Genomic DNA, 20,976 nt, shown 5'->3' on the forward strand with positions numbered 1-20,976 from the left:
GGAAGTGCTCGTTGGGTCAGAACCCCAGCGACAGACGGGGGTGCCCGTCGGACCATCGCCTCAGCTTCAGACGGAGGGAGTTGTTGGCGATGGTTAAGGTTCCCCGAGGGTGATAGGTCTCATACGGAGGCATCACAGGATCGAGGAGCCTGTTCCCTCCAACGAAGATGCCTGGCGTTCCTGCCTCAATCGTCTGATGGAGGCCCCCATGCAGCAGAAACCCTCCTTAGCGCTGCCTGTGGCCAGGGACTTGGTCCTGGGGTGCACGCATGTGGACAAGGTTGTGGCGGGCAATGCCGAAGCCTCCAAATCCCAGAGTTCCTCACAATTACTCCAAGGACTAAGGTCCCAGAGCAGGTTTTATGTGCCGGAGGGGCAGCAACCGGGAGCCTGCAAAATGGAGACCTCCCTTGAAGTGTTGGGTCAAGGTGCCCCGGAGGACAGAGCTGCGTCAGCCCCGATTTGTTGCCCATAGTCGGAGGCTACGATGATGGAGGAGATGTCCAAGGACTTAGTCCACATCGCCTCCTGGTTGGACTGGTGGGCCTCCACTCTGGTAGGTGTCCAAGCCACCTACGACTTGACAGACCCTACGAATCAGGCCCTCCTGAAGGAACTCATCATCTCTGGAAGAAAGACTTTAAAATTCCTGACATTCCAGTCTCTTGCCCTGTCAGCCAACTGGGTTCTTAGGAGAAGGGATACGGTCCTAGCCAAGCTGTCCCGGAAAATCCCTGACAGAGAAGCAAGGGCTTTGAGGAGCCTGTCTGTGTGGGGTGAGTCTCTGTTTCCTTTGAAACAAATGGAGAAGGTCATGAAAAGGAAGGAAGTGAGTGGACCTAGACCTCACTCCATGAGGAGACCCACTTACAGGAGGACAACGTCAGATGGACCCTCCACTTCTCGAGCCTCTTCTAGCCAGACGAGGAGAGACGCTCCATCTACCTCTTGGGCTCAACCACCGCAGCCCCCCCGTAGAGGAGCTCCAGCGGCGTCTGCCTCTTTTAGGACGGCCTACTCAGCGTCCAGGAGAGGGCGTTCAGGCCGTTCCTCCAGAAGGATATAGAGTGGGAGGCCCCCTACTTCTGCCCAAGCCTCAGGTTGGGGGATGCTTCAGACATTTTTGGCATGCATAGAAGGCCCACGGTGCGGAACCCTGGACAGTATCCGTACTGAAGGAAGGGTACAGACTACCATTCCCAACAACCTCCGCCTCTGATTCCAGCCAGCCTGGCGGAGTGGCTAGCACCCAAGGACCCCTTGAAGAGGGCGAGCCTTCAGGAGGAAGTATCCGCGATGTTGGAAAAAGGTGCGGTGGAAGTTGTCCTACATCCGGGCCCAGGCTTCTACAGTCGTCTCCTTTCTGGTGGAGAAAGCGACGGGGGGTTGGAGACCGGTGATAGACCTGTCAGCCCTCAACAAGTTTGTGTGCAAGACCGACTTCAAAATGGACACCCCGAAGTTGGTCTTGCAGTCCTTGAGGGAAGGGGACTTCATGATGTCCATAGACCTCAAGGACGCATATTTTCAAATCCCAATCCACCCCTCAAGCAGGAAGTTTCTCCGGGTGAAGTGGGGTTCCCAGATCCTGCAGTTCAAGACCCTCTGCTTCGGATTGTCAACAGCTCCCCAGGTATTCACGAGAGTCTTCACGACAGTCTCTGTGTGGGCTCACGAGCGGGGTATTCGCCTCATTCGATACCTGGACGACTGGTTACTCCTTTCCTCCTCAGAGGAAGTTTTGAAGGAGCAGGGTGTAAAACTAATACAATTCTGCAAAGTTCTGGGTATCACGATCAACCTGGAGAAATCGAATCTGTCTCCCTCCACCAGGATGACTTACTTGGGGATGGTGCTGGACTCCCGCCTAGTGAGAGCCTTTCCGTCGGAAGAACGGTTGAACAACCTAGAACAGATCCTCCAGCCTTTCCTTTCGGCACAGCCCAGGAGAGCCAAGGACTGGCAGAGGTTAATAGGTCACCTAGTGTCATTAGAGAAACTGGTTCCCCAAGGGAGGCTCAGACTCAGGAGCGTCCAATGGAACCTGAAGAGGCTCTGGAGCCAAGTGGACTCGCCCTACAAGTTAATTCCTGTCCTTCCGGAGGCAAAACACTCCCTAGAGTGGTGGCTATGTCGGCCGAATACCCTCAAGGGGATGCCCTTCGCAACCGAGCCCCCCGAGATGCTTCTCTTCACAGACGCCTCCAAAGAGGGGTGGGGAGCACATCTCAACGAGTCAGCGAGAGGAGCTTGGACGGACGAAGAGAAAGATCAACACATCAACGTCCTAGAGATGAAGGCAGTCCGAGAAGCGTGCCTACAGTTCGTAGATCTTCTGAGGGGAAACACAGTGGCGTTGATGTGCGACAACGCCACTGTAGTAGCGTATATAAAGAAACGTGGAGGTCTAAAATCGAAGGAGTTGTGCGATCTCGCGTTGGAGATCCTGGATTGGGCCGAGTCAGAACAGATTGTGATTTCAGCAAGGTTCATTCCAGGCAAGAGGAATGTCCTAGCCGACGGGCTCAGCAGGATGGGCCAAGTAGTGGGTACCGAGTGGTCTCTTCTCCCAGGAGTGGCCAGGCTCATCATTCAAAAATGGGGCTCGCCGGTGATGGATCTCTTTGCAACCAGACTGAACGCACAGCTCCCCGTATTTTGTTCTCCTGTCCCATACCCAAAAGCGGCGTTGGAGGATGCTTTTCAACACAAATGGGACAACCTCGACGTGTACGCTTTTCCCCCCTTCGCATTGATCAGGCAAGTGCTCAACAGAGTATGGGCAGCTCGAAACTTAAGGATGACTTTGGTAGCGCCCTGGTGGCCGGAGAGAGAGTGGTTCGCGGATCAAAGAGATCTGGCATGTCTTCCCCCGTGGCCTCTGCCCGACAGACCGGACCTACTACGGCAACCACACTTCCAAAGGTTCCACGACAATCCTCGGTCTCTTCGCCTTCACGCTTGGAGACTATCGAGCGACTCCTGAGGAAGGAAGGATATTCGGCAGGTACAGCGGAAAAGATGTCGCGTTATCTGAGACGATCTTCAGCAGCGGTCTACCAGGCAAAATGGACGAAAGGGTGTGCATCAAAGAACATCAAGCCTCTAAAAGCCTCGGTTCCGGATACAGTATTGCGGATTTCCTCGTGCATCTCAGAGACGGGGTGGGCATGTCAATACCGGCCATCAAAGGAGTCCGTGCAGCCTTGGGCCAAGTTTTCCTTCTGAAGGGCATTGATCTGGGCTAGTCTAGGCACATCTCTATGCTCATCGGGAGCTTCGAACAAGCATGCCCTTTGCAAGCCTCCAGGGTACCGCAGTGGGACGTGGCAAGAGTATTAAAAATGCTAAGTGAACCACCGTTCAAACCCCTGAAGGACATAGTGGACAGGGATCTCACTCTCAAGACGGTCTTTTTGTTGGCCTTGGCCTCAGCTAAGAGAGTAGGAGAAATCCATGGGTTTTCCTACGAAATCTCTCATTCGAAGGGGTGGCGGGAGCTCTCCTTTAAGTTCGTCCCTTCTTTTGTAGCGAAAACACAGAATCCAGCGGTCTGGGACCCTAAGTTCGAGGGCTTCTCAATGCCGGCTATTCCTCGGACAGGGAATCCAGAAGATTTGAAGTTGTGCCCCGTCCGAGCCGTGAGGAAATACCTTGATAGGACGGCTCACCTCCGCCCTGGTATCAAAAATCTTTTTGTCTCTACGGGTGCAACGAAGAAGCAGGTATCTAAGAATACCATCTCCTTTTGGCTGAGACAGGTGATTGTCAGGGCCTATAGCAAAGCGGGTCTTCCCCTGACAAGTAATCCCAGGCCCCATGACATTAGGGGTCTAAGTACATCTCTGGCTTTTGAGAGGAACATGGCGGTGGGCCAGATCCTTAGAGCAGGCACCTGGTCGAACCAGTCGACCTTCACAGCGCATTACCTCAAGGATTGCTTGAGGAAATCTTTAGACGGTTTCTCTATTGGGACAGTCATCGTCGCGCTCCAAGCGATTTAACGGTGAAGCCCCAGGTACAATCGTGGATAGCAAAACCAAGAGACACAGGTTCGTTCCCTTTCACCCTTGTCCCTTTTCCTTTCCCTACTCGGAGATAGCCCCAGATACAACCCGCAAAAGACACGTCTTCACAACTTCGCCACAGGACTCAGCATCATGGAATTTTTTAAAGGGTAAGTACTTAGACACTAACATGAGCTCTTTGTTTAGTTTTCCCTATGTTTCGTTTTCCAGATATGTTAGAACCTAGTTCCCACCTAGGTTCCTGGATGCCCGGTTAGCTTGGTCTAGAGTTCAGGAAGACACTCCCACCTCCTAAAGTGTAAGTCTCCTAAGAAAGTAGTTCGAGGTAAGTCTCTGTGTTGGAACAAATCACAAATTTTAAGTAATTTGTATTTTTCCTAACATACTTACCGAGAACTACTTTCGGGTAATGGCCCTCCCTTCCTTCCCCGAGTGCCTTACTGACCCTTAAGACATTTTGTACCATCCAGGAACTTACTGAGGAGCAAGACCCAAGCTAACACCGACCTGGCTCGGGACTAGCCTCAGGGCACGTTCTCCTTACGACTGGGTTAGTCCCCATAGAAAACGGAAGTAGGGTAGACTACACAAAACTCTGGTCGGTTGAGAGGATATTCCAGGTACCTCCTAAGAAAGTAGTTCTCGGTAAGTATGTTAGGAAAAATACAAATTACTTAAAATTTGTGATTTTAGCTTAGCAAGTAATAATAATGATAATAATAATGATAAAATATATTCATCTTTGTAAAGCTGATGGTAGGAGGCATATATCACATAATTATTAGGGTATTTACATAATTAATTTTAATGTGATTTCTATTCAAATGTTGTATATGTTAAAAGAGTTGGGAAATAAACATTGCTGTTTGTGGCTAAGGATATAATGGGCATTACACTCCTATATATTGTACTTATTTTTTTCTAGATTTAGAATGGCAGCTCACAGTTGCGCAATGGAGGCGCTGGATAGCGACAGTGAAGATGAAATATTTTTTGGACCAGTGAGTGCCAAGGAAAGAATAATTGCTACGCCACTGCAAAACAGGAGAACGGAGATTTTTCTTCCACAGAAGCATCTCTTTTGCCTGGATTCATCACCGTAAGTTTTTTTATATTTTTTATGATTTTTTTTTTATCTTGCAACATTCTCTATAGGGTATCAATCAAATATATTCTTGTTCGTACACAAATACAAATGCCAGTATTTCATTGGAGCTGGAACTAGGCTGTTAAAATTTGACTTGGTACAGAAATTGAGGAGCCCTTCAAATGACAATGCAGATGAGTATGGGCAAGATTCATGATGAAAAAACTCCTCCAAATCCCCCCCCCCCCCCCCCCATGGCTGTCTAGTACAAGAAAAGCTTACCCATAAAGCTTTGTATGATGTCTGATGACCTGCACTTTCAGCTTAAATGCAAATTTCTTTTGTGTATCTTCTCATAGAACAACAGTGTGGTGTTTCGCTTGATCCGTGCAGTCAGAGGTGTCTCATTTGAGTTGAGCACACACTGTCTGAAGTTGTTGTACTGCTGTTGTCCCATAGAGTTGATTTTACAGACAGGTACGTCAGCAGCCGCAGACTCGCATACCTTATTGACTAAAGTAACCAGGTCTCCATTGTGCGTCTTAAAAGGATTCCCATTACTCAGCAACACCTCCATCATGTCTTTAGTATGGCATTGAAATCTGCGCTGAGATGGCATATCCTTCCTTATGATGGAGTTCATCATCATCGTTATCATGTGTATCGGAAAACTTGTCGATGACGGGGTTGATTTCTGAGCTGGTCATCGTCCAGTGTTAACAGCATGGGACGGTTTTCTGTGAGAACACTAGTGCCGCCAATTCTTTCACCCTTTTGTTGGATTGATGGCTAAGGATGAGATATTGTGAGTGCTCCAAGTTTTTGTCCAGTGTCCCTTCTTAAACTCTTCCTGGATGCTATCTAGGAGACTTTCCAGGACTCGGATAAAGATTGTAATCCACTGGGCATAATTTTGGCGGTCGAGAGTAAAGAACAGAGGGAGGCACAAGGTTCTGTAGGGTGGTACCAAGAGTTCTAACTTTTCCTCCCGATGTGCCTGGGATGAATATGAATATGATCTGGTAGTACTTGTGTACGAGTAACCGGAATTTGAATTTGGGACTGTTGGGAAGCCACCACAAGCCAATCCGCAGAAGCCATCTTGGTGCCACTGTCTTTGTAGGCTCTCTTCAGAAGTCTGTCAAGTACCATTACAGTAACTTGATGTGCATATCTTATTCTCATTACATTGGATACTTTCAGAAATGCTGTGGCTGTTCTTTCTGTCTTCTCTAACCCAGGTATTTTCAGGATTTCAGGTCATCCAGACCCACGCAGAAGATCTCCCATTGTGCCTCGTAAAGCTACTTCATTGTGGAGCGTACTTAGCATAACCACAAACTTGTCTTCCCGAAAATGTCAGAGAAGGTCGGCTACTTTTTAGTGGAGTCATAGAGTGGTTGGTCCACTAGCAACACAGGGCCTTGGTGTGGGTTGAGGTGCTCAGTTGTCTTTTTCACAAGTTCCATTCCTTGTTGAATCATTTTTTTTGGAGTGGAAAAGGGGAAAGGGGCAGGAGGTCTTCAATGTATTTTTCTAGTTGTCCAACTGTATCTGATTGAGCAACTTGGTAGAAAGACCACATTGCTGGAGTTGGTTTTTCTGTTTCACAATCCACATATAGGATGTCATTTACTGCAGCCATTTATGCCTTTTCATGCTGTTTCTCCTCATCAAATGAACGTATTACCACTGGTTTTACATATTTTACCAGAGCTTGGGGGGAAAAGATTTTTAGCCTATAGTTGGTAAAAACTTATATGACTGAGGAAGGATAGGTTCACTGCGGCATGTTCCTGCCTTCTGTGAGTTAATTTGTAGACATCCTTGGTCCTACCCAGGTGTCCGTACTAAAGGAAACTGAAATATTGAAATAAGTTATATCGAAAGATCAGCTTGCTATCTGTGATGTGGTATTATGAGCCAGGTTATCCTTGGCTACAACTGGGAAAATGCTTTGATGCAAATTTGTAGGGCAGAATTTACCATTGTTGTTCCTAGTACAATCTGCAAAATCGCCATGTTCAGGTGTGAGTGCGTGTCTATGCCAGCATGTTTGAAGAAAGACATGCACGCTCAGAAGAGCTAGCATCCTCAGGTGAGAGCAAGCTCTCAGTTGATAGCTTGCGCTCTGGTGAGAGTCCTGAGTCCACCTTGAGCACTAGCTGTGTGCTTTGAGAGATTTTAGCACTAAGTATTTTCTAATGGCTAGTGGGCGGCGGCCAGGTATAGAACGCAGACTAACTATCAGAATGCTGATTCATGCCGCTGCCAAACATTTAACCCTTTTATCCCCAAAGGACGTACTGGTACGTTTCACAAAAGCCATACCTTTACCCCCATGGACCTACCGGTAAGTCCTCGCAAAAAAATGCTATAAAATTTTTTTTTTTTTCATATTTTTGATAATTTTTTAAGAAAATTCAGGCATTTTCCAAGAGAATGAGACCAACCTGACCTCTCTATGACAAAAATTAAGGCTGTTAGAGCAATTTTTTAAAAATATGCTGCAAAATGTGCTGGGAAGAAATTAACCCCTTGGGGGTTAAGGGTTGGAAATTTCCAAATGGCCTGGGGGTAAAAGGGTTAAGTAGTTAGCCTTAGGATTTACGAATAGTGATGGGAACCATCCCTTGTTTTAGGCAAGGGGACCTTACTAGCAAGATCTTCAAGTGTGATATTTCTGTATGGACACATTCACAGTACAGAAAGTCCTCAGCTTACAAACTTAATAGGTTCCAAGAAGCTGTTTGCAAGTCAAATTTTGTTACATTTTGCCCTAGAGTAGACTTCTAACTCTCATACCTTCAATTTTCAGGAGCAAAGGTCGACAAATAGTCCCGTTTCATATTGATTGCAAATGTCATCTTGCTTACTGCATTAAATTTTATATTTTTTTTATAGTATTTTACTATGAGCTTTGGATAAAATATCAGATTCAGGATTTCAGTTGGATTTCTGTTTGTATGTCTGAATGTTGTGTAAGTTGAGGACTACGTACTTTAAATAAAAAAAAAATATGACCTTTCTCACATGAGCTCCACTACCTTAATGCTGAGGAATGAGTTGGATTATTAAAGGGAATAGCAAAACTTATAAAAAATAAACGGTTTTTTGTTTAAAGCAAATTTCCTGTGATGGAGTTTAAAATTGTGCCATTTTTAGAATACCATTCATGAAGAAATGTAAAAGTTTCTGGAAAGTACCGACATTAAGTGCAGTGAATAGATATTTGAAAGTGGTTATTGTCCATGGTAGTATAACTATAATAGAAAATATACTTTACTGTATTTTTTTATTTAACCATCAATTTTCAAAGTTACGGTCAAGTTGTTTACTATTTACCATCCCTTACACTACGCTATATCTAAAATTGAGGTCACACTAATTCCCTCTATTGGCTATGCCTGTCCATAACATAATGCACCCTACCCAGGGGTAGGACATAGGTCAAATCTGAAACAAAAGAAAGGGTAATGAAATAATCCCAAGGTTGTTGAGGTGAGGTATACAGTACTGTATTTACAGGAAATGTGAAATGTTTTTTAATAATTATAAAGATTAATTTTTTCTATGCAAACTCTTGGGTACAGTATTATAATGTCTCCTCCACAGGGGCGAGCGTGCTCACTTTTTAAGCACACTCGAGTTGTTAAAATGCGAGCTGATCGCTGACCAAGTCTGGCTATCAGCGTTCTAATCCAGTCATGAATATTGATTCAACAGCGCTTGTTAGGAAACTTATTGCTTGCGAACGCGTGTATCCATAGGATACTGTATTTCGTAGAAGCTTGTTACTCCTGATACTGTTTCCTTCCGACTTTGGAGAAGTCTGACTCAAGGGCAGCATAGGCGAGAGTCCTGCATTCGCATTTGACTAGCTGTTCGAGTTGTGGAAGACCTCTATTATTAATCATGTCTCAGACCAAAGGACAAAGTCCCAAGGCATTGCTAGCGTCATTACCGGGAACAAGTGTCAAATGGTACAGAGGAAAATAAGCTCGATAGCAAAAATCTGAAAAGAAAATAACTGCCAGAATCTCCAGCTAGTGGAAGAATCTTTTCTCCTTGACGGCCACACGGTGAGCAAGCATCGGGTGCAGGGTTTCCTCGCTCCCGGCTGTTTACTACTGGCCACTTGCTTACACTTTATTATAAACTTTTAACTGATGTGTGCTGCAGCTTTGCTATTATATTTATGTAAATGAGGATGGTTTGTATTTATATAAGAATAAATGAATATTATCGTGCAAGTTATATTTTGTATTGCAGCCTATGTATCTGTCCGTAGATTTTTTCTTGATGTAAATAAGAATTAATTCCTTTTTTTTTTTTCAGGCCATCATCTAAAGATGACGTCTACCTAATATCAGATTCTGATAAGGAGTTGTCTCAAGCACTTTCAACTGAGGTTGCTATAGATTCTGCTGATATAAATGAGAACGGAACTGCGTACTTAGAAGGGCCATCGATCAAGGAATTTGAAATCGATAGTCCTGATGTTTCATCTTCACCAGGAAGTATTCAAAAGGGGATTGTGACAACAGATGATGATCTCAGATGTGAATTTGATGAAGTAATAGGGACAGCAGATGCATCAATTCAAAATAATCTTATTTTGGAAAGTGGTAATGACTCCGTAGAACCCTCCTCTTTAATTTCTGAGATGCACATTGGTGATACAGGGATTGTAGTATCATGGCCTGTTTATCCGGAGACTTGTGAGGGGGCGGCAGAGTTTCAGGGATTATCCATGGAAAAAACGCCAGAAAATAATGCAGGAGAAGTTTTTGTCACTGAGATCCCAGAACAGCAACCAGATAGCTGTGGCTTTGTAACATTGCAACCCTTAAGTGTGGAGGAATGTAAAGATATTCAAGGAATTTCTGAAGTTAGGAGTGATGTAAGTTACAATGAAAGTATCAAGGAACAACAAACTACTTTTGATGCTACACAGGAAATCAATATGATTGCAAATTCCATGAAAAAAGACAGTGTCATATTCATGTCGGAACAAAATACTGAGGGAACAGTTATGATTACAGACAATGAAGGAAATCTATTGACATGTGTATCTCCACACCAAATTACTCCTGGCGCTACGGAGGAATCAGATATGAATGTAGACTTGGAAAGATTTTCACCTATATGTATGTCTGAACCTAAAATTACAGCATGTGTTAATGAGAGAACAAATATAGAAAGAGATTTATTCTCTTGTATGTCCGAGTGTCGAATTACTACTGATGTTGAATACCCAGTGGAGGGAGATTCTCTCATTGAACACCAGATAAATGAGGGAACAGATATACTTGCAGACTCCATATGCAAGTTAGAAAGAATTACCCTTGATTGTGTGTCTGAATCTGATGAAGGACCAAAATTGCTCTGTACTGAGAATGATGAGGAACAAACAGAGGAGAGGACAAGCAGTGAAATTTCATGTTATAATGAAGCTTCCCTTACGTCAGGTAATGAACTTGAGAATAATGATGTGGAATCAATAATTAAGAAGGGAGACGAGGCCAATTTGTTGTCGTTTGTTGGAGTAAATAGTAGTTCCTTGTCGTGTGGGCCTTCAGAAGAAATCAACATGGATATTTCCGCATCTTACTCGGGTAATGAGATTGGAAATATAGCTACAGAAATTTTGGAGGAAACAAAGCATCAAACAAATGATTCGGAGTTATCAGGTGCCCACACAGTTTCCACAAATGATGTTTCAGATGTTGAGAAAAAAGAAACATCCTTGGTATCAGAAAAGTCAAGTGAATGTGTCAACATATCTGAACAACGAATTATTTGCAAGGAAGTAGATCAGTCTCAAAACCAGTCTTCAAAAGATATGTCTTCAGTTAATAACAATTGTGAGAATATTGACGTCTCATCGGAACATTTTTGTTCCTCAGAGCGCCAAAATCAGTTCAGCTGTTCAGGAGAAGTTGATTCAAGTGCAGAAAGTTGTGGAGTTGCTAATGAGGGACTCATTTTTTCTCAGACTCCAGACTTGGATTCTTGTTCATCATCCTCAATTGCTCGTGAGTTGAGTGACTCTGCTAAGGTACAAATACTAGGTAATAACGAAAGGATATCCACATCTATGGTATCCTCAGATTGTTCACAGTATGCTGAAAAGTCTCCTGCGGAATTAGATGCTCAGAATTTAAATTCCTTAAAAGAATGTTATCTAGCCAATGATGTGGAAATTACCGCTAGCCCTATTTCCAAAGACAGTTCGACTAAATCAGATTCTGATGAAGACGGTGATGAAATTGGCAATGAAAGCTGTTCTTCAGGTAGTAGCTTTAATGATACTATCGAAGAAATGGAAATGTTTCTTAAATATGGACCAAATTATGGAGAGGTTAAGAGGAACAAAAAAAATGCTGGAGCAGAATCTACCAGTCCATTGATAAGTAAAGATTTCTATGATGGAATGGCAGGCCAACAGGACGAGTCTGTCATTGGTCCTCGGAAGTCTAGCATTTCAAGTATAGTTTCTAACTTTAATCCTGAAATTAATTCCACGCAAGATCCTTGTTTGAAGAGTCAGAAGTCAAACAATTCTAGTAAAATCAGCGTAATGACCCAGAATGTTAAACAGGACAATGAGCTAGTTATGAGAAGTCCATCAAAATCAGTACCGCCACCAAAACCCCCTAGAAATATAAATTTACTTTGTGAAAGTCCCAGAAGCCCTTCCATGAAATCTACACCAAAAGATCACCATCAGTTCTCTCCAAAAGTGTCTGCACAAAAACCTACAAAGAGAGAAGTGTGTTTGACTTCAAAGCAACTTACTAATAAATCTAGTCCCGTAACTCCAAGAATAGCTAGTGATGCTAGAATGCCAAGCTCAAATCCAACAAAAATACCCAAGACAAATTACTCTTCACCAATGCATAACCCGAGAATGATCAAAACCCCAGGTGTTACACCAAAAGGTAATGTTAAAAGACTAGCCAAAACACCTAACACAGTAACTGGTGTAACTCGATCGGTGTCACTGATAAACTCTAAAGAGAAGCAGTTACAAGTAAAGACACCAGGCACTTTCCATAAAGCGATGGGCCTTAGATTTGAGAACAGAGCAACACCCAAACAAATAACTCATTCCGCACAACAGAAAACCACACCTGTTCTCCCAGAAAGACTTCTTGCTAGGCCTGGCTTGCCACCGTGTCCTGCCTCAAGTCGAACCCCAAGACCCTTTAAAAGTGAAAGGGGTCCATTGATAAAAAGGCATTTAAGGCCAGGAGGTCTAGATATAGTGAGTCCAGTGGCCCAGTATTTAAGAGAAAATCCTCCCCCATCCCTAGTTGTTAATGTGAAACCACGTCACAAGCTTCAAGGGGAAGTAGAAAAGGCATCGATCAACACTGATGTTCAGGTATGCTTTTCAGATTTTGTACTTCATGCTATACAATATTTAGATTCTAGATTGATTCAAATATGTTCTTGCATCTTTGAAGCTTTTTAAACCTTGTTATAACTGTTCAACTGAATAATGATCACATAGAACAAATGAAGCCATTGTTCTATAAAGTAATTCAATTCACAATACTGTATTCTTCATTGCTCTAGCCTTCCAAGTCACATTATAATATCAGTTCCCAACCGAAATAAAGTTAAGAAATCGGTATTCACTTTTATGTTTTTGAGAGCATTACGAGTGCACCCGTGAAAATTTAATAATGAAATAAATATATATGTATATATACAATATATAATACATGCACTGTATGTATGAACAGCATATCTGTATCCTTCGTTCAAGTTCAGATGCATTATAGATTTTTTTTTAATCTTATGCATTCATCATTTTTCTGTTTTAAGGCTACCAAAGACTGATTGTTATTCCAGTGTTGAACCCTTTTATTTCTTATTTTTTGGGGTGACACTGGGCTAATCAATATTGATTTTTTCTACCTTTTTGAGGTGTTAGTTTTTTAAATGCATGTTATGCATATAGCTGAATGTCACATCTTTTAGACCAACACAACGTTCTATTTCACAGGTGTCAAAAGAAGCAAAAGAAGATAAGGACATAAGAAAGCATAAAAAGCGTATCACTCCTGTCCTTCCTACAGCAGTATATTCGTCGGCTGTTCCTGTGGTGTTGGTGAGTTTCATGATTAATGAAAATTTACAGTCCTGTTTAGAATAAAAGGATATACAGTAGAAGTACATATGTCAATATTTTGTACCTAATACTGTGCTGGTGAAAAAGAAGTCGAGTAAAAACAGTTGCTTATTTTTAGCAGGAAAAGTATTTGATTTTTAAAGAAGTGTAATTCATTAACCAGAAATTCATATATGATAGACAACTTCTTGATATGAATGATTTCTGTATGTACTGTAATTAAAAGAACGATTCTCTTTATTTTATACTTTAGAAAGCAAATACTGTACAATAGAGTAATTCTATTGTAGGATCAAAATTGGTTAGTATATGTAATGCTATCTGTTGATTACTGTATTGTTTTTTTCAATATTAAACTTAGCCGGTGATCATATAAGCTGTCAGCTCTGCTGCCCGACAGAAAAACTTAAGGACAAAATACGCCAGCGATCGCTATACAGGTGGGGGTGTACATCAACAGCGCCATCTGTCGAGCAGGTGCTCAAGTACTCCTCCATGTCAACACAGAACCAATTTTCTCTCTGTCGTGCCACTGGCAAGACCTACTAAATACGCTATTGCTTACTGGATTGATTTTCACATTATTTGGTGAAGTACTCATTTCTAGTTTTTAGCTTTCGCTTTGCAGAGGTTATCTTCAATACTTCCTTGCATTCTTTGATTGAATTTTGGATTATTTGTTGACGACTTGGATAGATTTTGAATTTCCCCTTTGACTAATTCAAGATGGCTGACCCTTCTCAAGTCCCTAAATACAGGAAGTGTAGTGCTAGGGACTGTTTTAGGCGTCTTCCGAAAGCCTCTATCGATCCTCACACCATTTGTTCCAATTGTCGGGGTAAATCCTGTCAATGGGAAGATCGGTGTGAGGAATGCGTTGGGCTTTCGGAATTCGATTTTGTCGAATTCCTTAAATATTCACGTAGGCTAGAGAGAGATAGAGTCAGGAGGAGTTCATCTCGCTCAGTTGATTTTTCCTCTCCCCATGCCCCACAACCTATTCCTTCCCCTGTAGTGGTTACTCCTGATCCCCCTTCTAGCACTCAACAACCTTCGATGGCAGATATGATGCGTGCCATCCAGGCTCTGGGTGAGAGAGTCGAGTCATTAGCGAGTGACCGCAACCAACTCATGGCAGACGTCAGGGAGTTGAAGGGTAAGAGTGCAGTGGGAAGTGAAGTGAGTGGTAGTGCTGTGAAAAGTGTTAGTGTTGCGCTTGAGGGTGCGTCTGTTCGTGCCTGTCGTCCTCCCAGTCCGGGACCTCTTGCAAGCTCCCAAGCCCAGGGGAGAAGCAATGTCGTACGACCAAAGGGTTCGACAGGCTTTAATCAGCGGACAGACGTTCCCTCCGTGGTTTCGGACGTATCTTGCCAAGATCGCCCCACCCACAAGAAGACGAGAGAGCCCGTTCATTCCTCGTCTGCGGAAGAGGTTTCACGCCAGAAACGATGGACCAAGGTCTCACGGCCTCTCAAACGCAAGGTCCCTTCCGCGCAAGTCCAACGGCCCAGGTGTAGTCACTGGGTCAGTTCGGACTCGCTGCAGTCTTCCGATGACTGCACACCTCCTAAGAGAGGCAAAGTGGTAGCGCAACAGGCAGTAACACCGTCTGTTGCCGCACCTGCTGCTGTAGACCTTAAGTGGTCTTTGCTACAGTCTATGCAGACACAGTTAGCATCTTTTATGCAGGAGTATCGTGCGGAGAAGGTTGACGCTGCACCCGTTAGCCTACAACCAACCACGGTTGTGCGTACAGTAGACGCTGACGCTACCTGCTCCCGCACTCCGCCTGTGAGAGTTCCACCACCCATGCGCAGTGTACCCTGCCAGCCGCACGTTGACGTTCACAGACGCACGCTACCCTCCGTTGACGTTCGCGAGTTACCACAACAGCAGGAGGGTGGAGTTAAGTTGCTTTGTTTTGACGCTGTGCGTCAACCTCCGCAACCCACTGTGGTTACCGCTACTCGCCCGCAGCAGACTAGTCAGTCAGGAGTAGAAGCTTTGCTTCCCCACACAGCTATGGTTGTTGCCAGCTCACAGACTGACCAACAGTTCCATGACGTTGCGTCCAGTGCAGTCACGCATGTACCCGTGCTGCCGGACTCGGCCGACCAGCTGATTCCTACTCCTTTGCCGCTTCCTCTTCAACATTCAGACGATGGACTCTCTGATGATGACGACGCTGCACATCTTGACGACCCGCACACGGACATCGACAAACCCAAGACCACGCCTCCCTCCTTGGACTTTAGGAAAGTGCTTGCACTGTTCAAGGATTTATATCCTGATCAGTTTGTGTCTGCAGCACCACGCTCCCCTCCCTCTGAGTTCGCTTTAGGCACGCAGTCATCTGCACCTGCCTTTACGAAGCTCGTCCTCGCCCGCTCATCCAAGAGAGCTTTAAGAGTGCTGGGAGATTGGTTGCAGTCCAAGAAGCAACTTGGGAAGACAGCTTTCATGTTTCCCCCTGCCAAGCTTGCTTCCAGATCTAGCGTCTGGTATGCCACGGGAGAAGTTCTCGGCTTGGGAGTTCCTGCCTCTGCCCAGGGCGACTTCTCAAGTCTTGTAGACTCTCCCTGCAGGCTGGCCATGAGACGCTCCAAGATTTGTTGGACTCCTTCGGATTTAGACCATCTGATGAAAGGAGTATTCAGAGCGTTCGAAGTTTTTAACTTTTAGAACTGGTGTTTGGGAGCGTTGAGCAGGAAGACCTCCCCTTCTGACAAGGAAACTTCCATGCTCATAATGTCCTGCATGGACAAAGCCATACGGGATGGTTCTAGTGAGCTTGCGGCTTCTTTCGTTTCCGGGGTCCTCAAGAAACGGGAACACCTTTGCTCCTTCTTGTCAGCTGGAGTAACCCCATGTCAAAGATCGGAGCTTATGTTTGCTCCTCTCTCGAAGTGCCTCTTCCCTGAGGAGTTGATCAAGGAGATTGCTGCCTCCTTGATTCAAAAAGACACACATGACCTGGTTGCGTCATCCGCACGCAAAGCCACCCCTTTGCCCTCCGTGTCTAGACCCAGGATGGATACTCCAGCGTCAAGGTTCATTCCGCCCTTTCGTGGCAGAGCCTCCAGCAGAGGAGGTGCTCGTGCCGAAGGTAAATGTGGGAGCAAGAAGAAAGGTTCCAAGTCCTTTAGAGGCAGAGTCTGACTGCCACCTTCTTCAGACAGCAGTGGGAGCCAGGCTCAAGAACTACTGGCAGGCCTGGGAGAACAGGGGCGCAGACGCACAATCTGTGAAGTTACTCAGAGAGGGTTACAAGATTCCATTCTTGCGCAAGCCCCCTCTAGCAACAACTCCCATCGACCTCTCTCCCAGGTACAGAGAGGAGGACAAGAGACTAGCTTTGCAGCAAGAGGTGTCTCTCTTACTTCAAAAGGGAGCGGTAGTCAAAGTCCGGGACCATCAATCCCCGGGCTTCTACAACCGTCTCTTCTTAGTCGTGAAGAAGACAGGAGGGTGGAGACCGGTGCTAGACGTCAGTGCTCTGAATGTCTTTGTCACAAAGCAGACGTTCACCATGGAGACGACAAAGTCGGTTCTAGCATCGGTCAGGAAGGAAGACTGGATGGTCTCTTTAGACCTCAAGGACGCCTACTTTCACGTCCCCATCCACCCAGATTCCCAACCTTTTCTAAGGTTCGTTTACGGGAAGGTTGTATACCAATTTCAAGCCCTGTGCTTTGGCCTAAGCACGGCGCCTCTTGTTTTTACGAAACTGATGAGGAATATTGCCAAATTCCTGCATTTAGCAGACATCAGAGCCTCCCTCTATTTGGACGACTGGCTTCTAAGAGCTTCGTCAAGTCGTCACTGTCTGGAGAATCTAAAATGGACTCTGGATCTGGCCAAGGAATTGGGTCTCCTGGTCAATATGGAAAAGTCCCAACTCGTCCCATCCCAAACTATAGTGTACCTAGGAATGGAGATTCAGAGTCAAGTTTTTCGGGCTTTTCCGTCGGCCCCCAGAATCAGTCAAGCCCAAGAATGCATCCAGAACATGCTAAAGAAGGACCGATGTTCAGTCAGACAGTGGATGAGTCTGATAGGGACGCTTTCATCACTGGACCAGTTCATTGCGTTAGGGAGACTGCACCTCCGACCCCTTCAATTTCATCTAGCTGTTCACTGGAGAAAGGACAAGACGCTAGAAGCGGTCTCGATCCCTATTTCCGAGAAGATGAAGTCTTCACTGACTTGGTAGAAGGACAACATTCACCTCAGAGAAGGTCTGTCACTGGCTGTTCAGACCCCCAACCACGTTCTCTTCTCGGACGCATCGGACACGGGCTGGGGTGCGACATTAGACGGTCGGGAATGCTCGGGCACGTGGAACGCGGATCAAAGAACGTTACATATCAACTGCAAGGAGCTACTGGCAGTTCATCTGGCCTTGAGAAGCTTCAAGTCCCTCCTTCTAGGCAAGGTGGTGGAGGTGAACTCCGACAACACCACAGCCTTGGCGTACATCTCCAAGCAAGGAGGGACTCATTCGATGACGTTATACGAGATCGCAAGGGACCTCCTCACCTGGTCAAGAGATCTAAACCTGTCTCTAGTAACGAGGTTCATTCAAGGCAACATGAATGTCATGGCAGACCGCCTCAGCCGGAAGGGTCAAATCATCCCAACAGAATGGACCCTTCACATGAATGTATGCAAGAGACTATGGGCCTTGTGGGGCCAACCTACCATAGATCTATTTGCAACCTCGATGACCAAGAGGCTCCCAATTTATTGCTCGCCGATCCCGGACCCAGCAGCAGTTCATATAGATGCCTTTCTTCTGGATTGGTCCCATCTAGACCTTTATGCATTCCCCCGTTCAAGATTGTCAACAGAGTACTGCAGAAGTTCGCCTCTCACGAAGGGACAAGGTTGTCGTTGGTTGCTCCCCTCTGGCCCGCGAGAAAATGGTTCACCGAGGTACTGCAATGGCTAGTGGACGTTCCCAGAACACTTCCTCTTAGAGTGGACCTTCTGCGTCAGCCACACGTAAAGAAGGTACACCCAAGCCTCCACGCTCTTCGTCTGACTGCCTTCAGACTATCGAAAGACTCTCGAGAGCTAGAGGCTTTTCGAAGGAGGCAGCCAGAGCGATTGCTAGAGCAAGGAGGACATCCACTCTTAAAGTCTACCAGTCGAAGTGGGAAGTCTTCCGAAGCTGGTGCAAGTCGGTATCAGTATCCTCAACCAGTACCTCTGTAACTCAGATAGCTGACTTCCTTTTATATCTAAGGAAGGAAAGATCTCTTTCAGCTCCCACGATCAAGGGTTACAGAAGCATGTTGGCAGCAGTCTTCCGTCACAGAGGCTTAGATCTTTCCAACAACAAAGATCTACAGGACCTCCTTAAGTCTTTTGAGACCTCGAAGGAGCGTCGTTTGGCCACACCAGGTTGGAATTTAGACGTGGTACTAAGATTCCTTATGTCGGAAAGGTTCGAGCCACTACAATCAGCCTCTTTTAAAGATCTCGCTTTGAAGACTCTTTTCCTCGTCTGCTTAGCTACAGCTAAAAGAGTCAGTGAGATACACGCCTTCAGCAAGAACATCGGATTTTCATCTGAAACGGCTACATGTTCTTTACAGCTTGGTTTCTTAGCCAAAAACGAACTAGCTTCTCGTCCTTGGCCGAAATCGTTCGATATTCCAAGCCTTTCTAATTTGGTTGGAAATGAACTAGAAAGAGTCTTGTGCCCTGTTAGAGCTCTTAAGTTCTATTTAAAACGAACTAAACCTTTACGAGGACAGTCAGAAGCTTTATGGTGTGCTATTAAGAAACCTTCTTTACCCATGTCGAAGAATGCAGTTTCCTATTATATTAGACTGTTGATACGAGAAGCTCATTCCCATCTGAATGAGGAAGACCATGCTTTGCTGAAGGTAAGGACACATGAAGTTAGAGCTGTCGCAACTTCAGTGGCCTTCAAACAAAACAGATCTCTGCAGAGTATAATGGACGCAACCTATTGGAGAAGCAAGTCAGTGTTCGCGTCTTTTTATCTTAAAGATGTCCAGTCTCTTTACGAGAACTGCTACACCCTGGGACCATTCGTAGCAGCGAGTGCAGTAGTGGGTGAGGGCTCAACCACTACATTCCCCTAATTCCATAACCTTTTTAATCTTTCTCTTGAAATGTTTTTTATTGTTGTTTTTGGGTTGTCCGGAAGGCTAAGAAGCCTTTCGCATCCTGGTTGATTTGGCGGGTGGTCAAATTCTTTTCTTGAGAAGCGCCTAGATTAGAGGTTTTGATGAGGTCCTTTAGTATGGGTTGCAACCCTTCATACTTCAGCTCCTAGGAGTCGCTCAGCATCCTATGAGGATCGCGAGGCTCAGTAAGGAAGACGTACTTAAAAAGGCAGAGTAATTGTTCAAGTCGACTTCCTTACCAGGTACTTATTTATTTTATGTTTGTTATTTTGAATAACTGCTAAAATGAAATACAAAATACTTAGCTCTTAATAATGTCAACATGTAATGCTGGTCTCTACCCACCCCCCTGGGTGTGAATCAGCTTATATGACCACCGGCTAAGTTTAATATTGAAAAATGTTATTTTTATTAATAAAATAAATTTTTGAATATACTTACCCGGTGATCATATATTAAAGGACCCTCCCTTCCTCCCCAATAGAGACCCAGTGGGCCGAGGAGAAAATTGGTTCTGTGTTGACATGGAGTACTTGAGTACCTGCTCGACAGATGGCGCTGTTGATGTACACCCCCACCTGTATAGCGATCGCTGGCGTATTTTGTCCTTAGGTTTTTCTGTCGGGCAGTAGAGCTGACAGCTTATATGATCACCGGGTAAGTATATTCAAAAATTTATTTTATTAATAAAAATAACATTTTTTCAAATGCCTTATATTATAGCTGTTAAGGCTCATGGGATTATTTTTCATGCAAATGTAAACGAAGTGGAACTCTTTGTATATGACTCGACCCCCTTTAAATTCAGGACAGACAAAAAGCAAATGGACCCAAAGCTAGAGTACAATAAGGGATGAGGAATGTTGTTTGAAAAGATATTATCGCTGGTTTTGATTTTTAAATGAACTAAAACTTATGTTGATTAAAAATCTGATACATGAAAGTAATTTTCTTTTTTTCTTTTTTTCTCTTTTTCTTTTTTACTGCTTCCATTTTCCCCATTGTTCAATCTACTTTTTGTTTTTATCTTGGCATTGCAATGCCCTAACAGGTTTCAAAATTTATAATTCCCATTCTGTTTCCCTTTGATTTTCAAATGTTATCAAGATACTATAGCTTAAAATAATGAGTGCAGTAAATCTTCAATTTAGTGAAGTAACTTTTTTTCATTACCAGTAAATCACACAAGGCAATTTGATATCTTGTTTTCACTTAAGGTCTTTGTGTAGCATTTTTCTGGATTATCATTGTCTCAATTTGGTAGGATGATGCTGAAAATAAAGAAAATGAACGCCTCAGACGTTGTCAGGAAGTCGCGCCAGGATCACAGCCAGTGTATGTCATCAAACATAAAGGTGAGGACCCATTTATATTTTAAGATTAGTTAATAATTATGTCTAATGCTGAAATTTTCAAGTATTATTGGATATGAAAGTCAGTCCCAATTTAGTGAGATACGTTCATACAGCGTAAACTTTTCACTTTACAAAAGTCTTATGGGATAGATGTATAAAACTTTAGTTAATGATAGTTTTAAATGGATAAAGTTTTAAATAG

General features: G+C 44.4%; 1 protein-coding gene across 4 annotated transcripts in view; it reads left to right on the plus strand.

The window, feature by feature from the left end:
* The window catches only part of LOC137644151 (uncharacterized), a 37,013-nt gene that overhangs the window by 4,838 nt on the left and 11,199 nt on the right, over positions 1-20,976 (plus strand). For 3 of the 4 annotated variants that reach the window (XR_011045144.1, XR_011045145.1, XM_068377132.1), the window contains exons 2-5: positions 4,954-5,127; positions 9,454-12,505; positions 13,133-13,237; positions 20,684-20,774. Coding sequence is in view for 2 of the 4 variants with exons in the window: in XM_068377132.1 (XP_068233233.1) it covers positions 4,961-5,127; positions 9,454-12,505; positions 13,133-13,237; positions 20,684-20,774 (3,415 nt within the window). In the remaining 2 variants the exon portion in view is untranslated. Of the gene's footprint in view, positions 1-4,512; positions 4,674-4,953; positions 5,128-9,453; positions 12,506-13,132; positions 13,238-20,683; positions 20,775-20,976 lie in introns of those variants that run through there. The other variant, XM_068377133.1, reaches the window with a different exon arrangement.

Source organism: Palaemon carinicauda, chromosome 7 (genome assembly GCF_036898095.1).
Source record: "Palaemon carinicauda isolate YSFRI2023 chromosome 7, ASM3689809v2, whole genome shotgun sequence".
Lineage (NCBI taxonomy): Eukaryota > Metazoa > Arthropoda > Malacostraca > Decapoda > Palaemonidae > Palaemon > Palaemon carinicauda.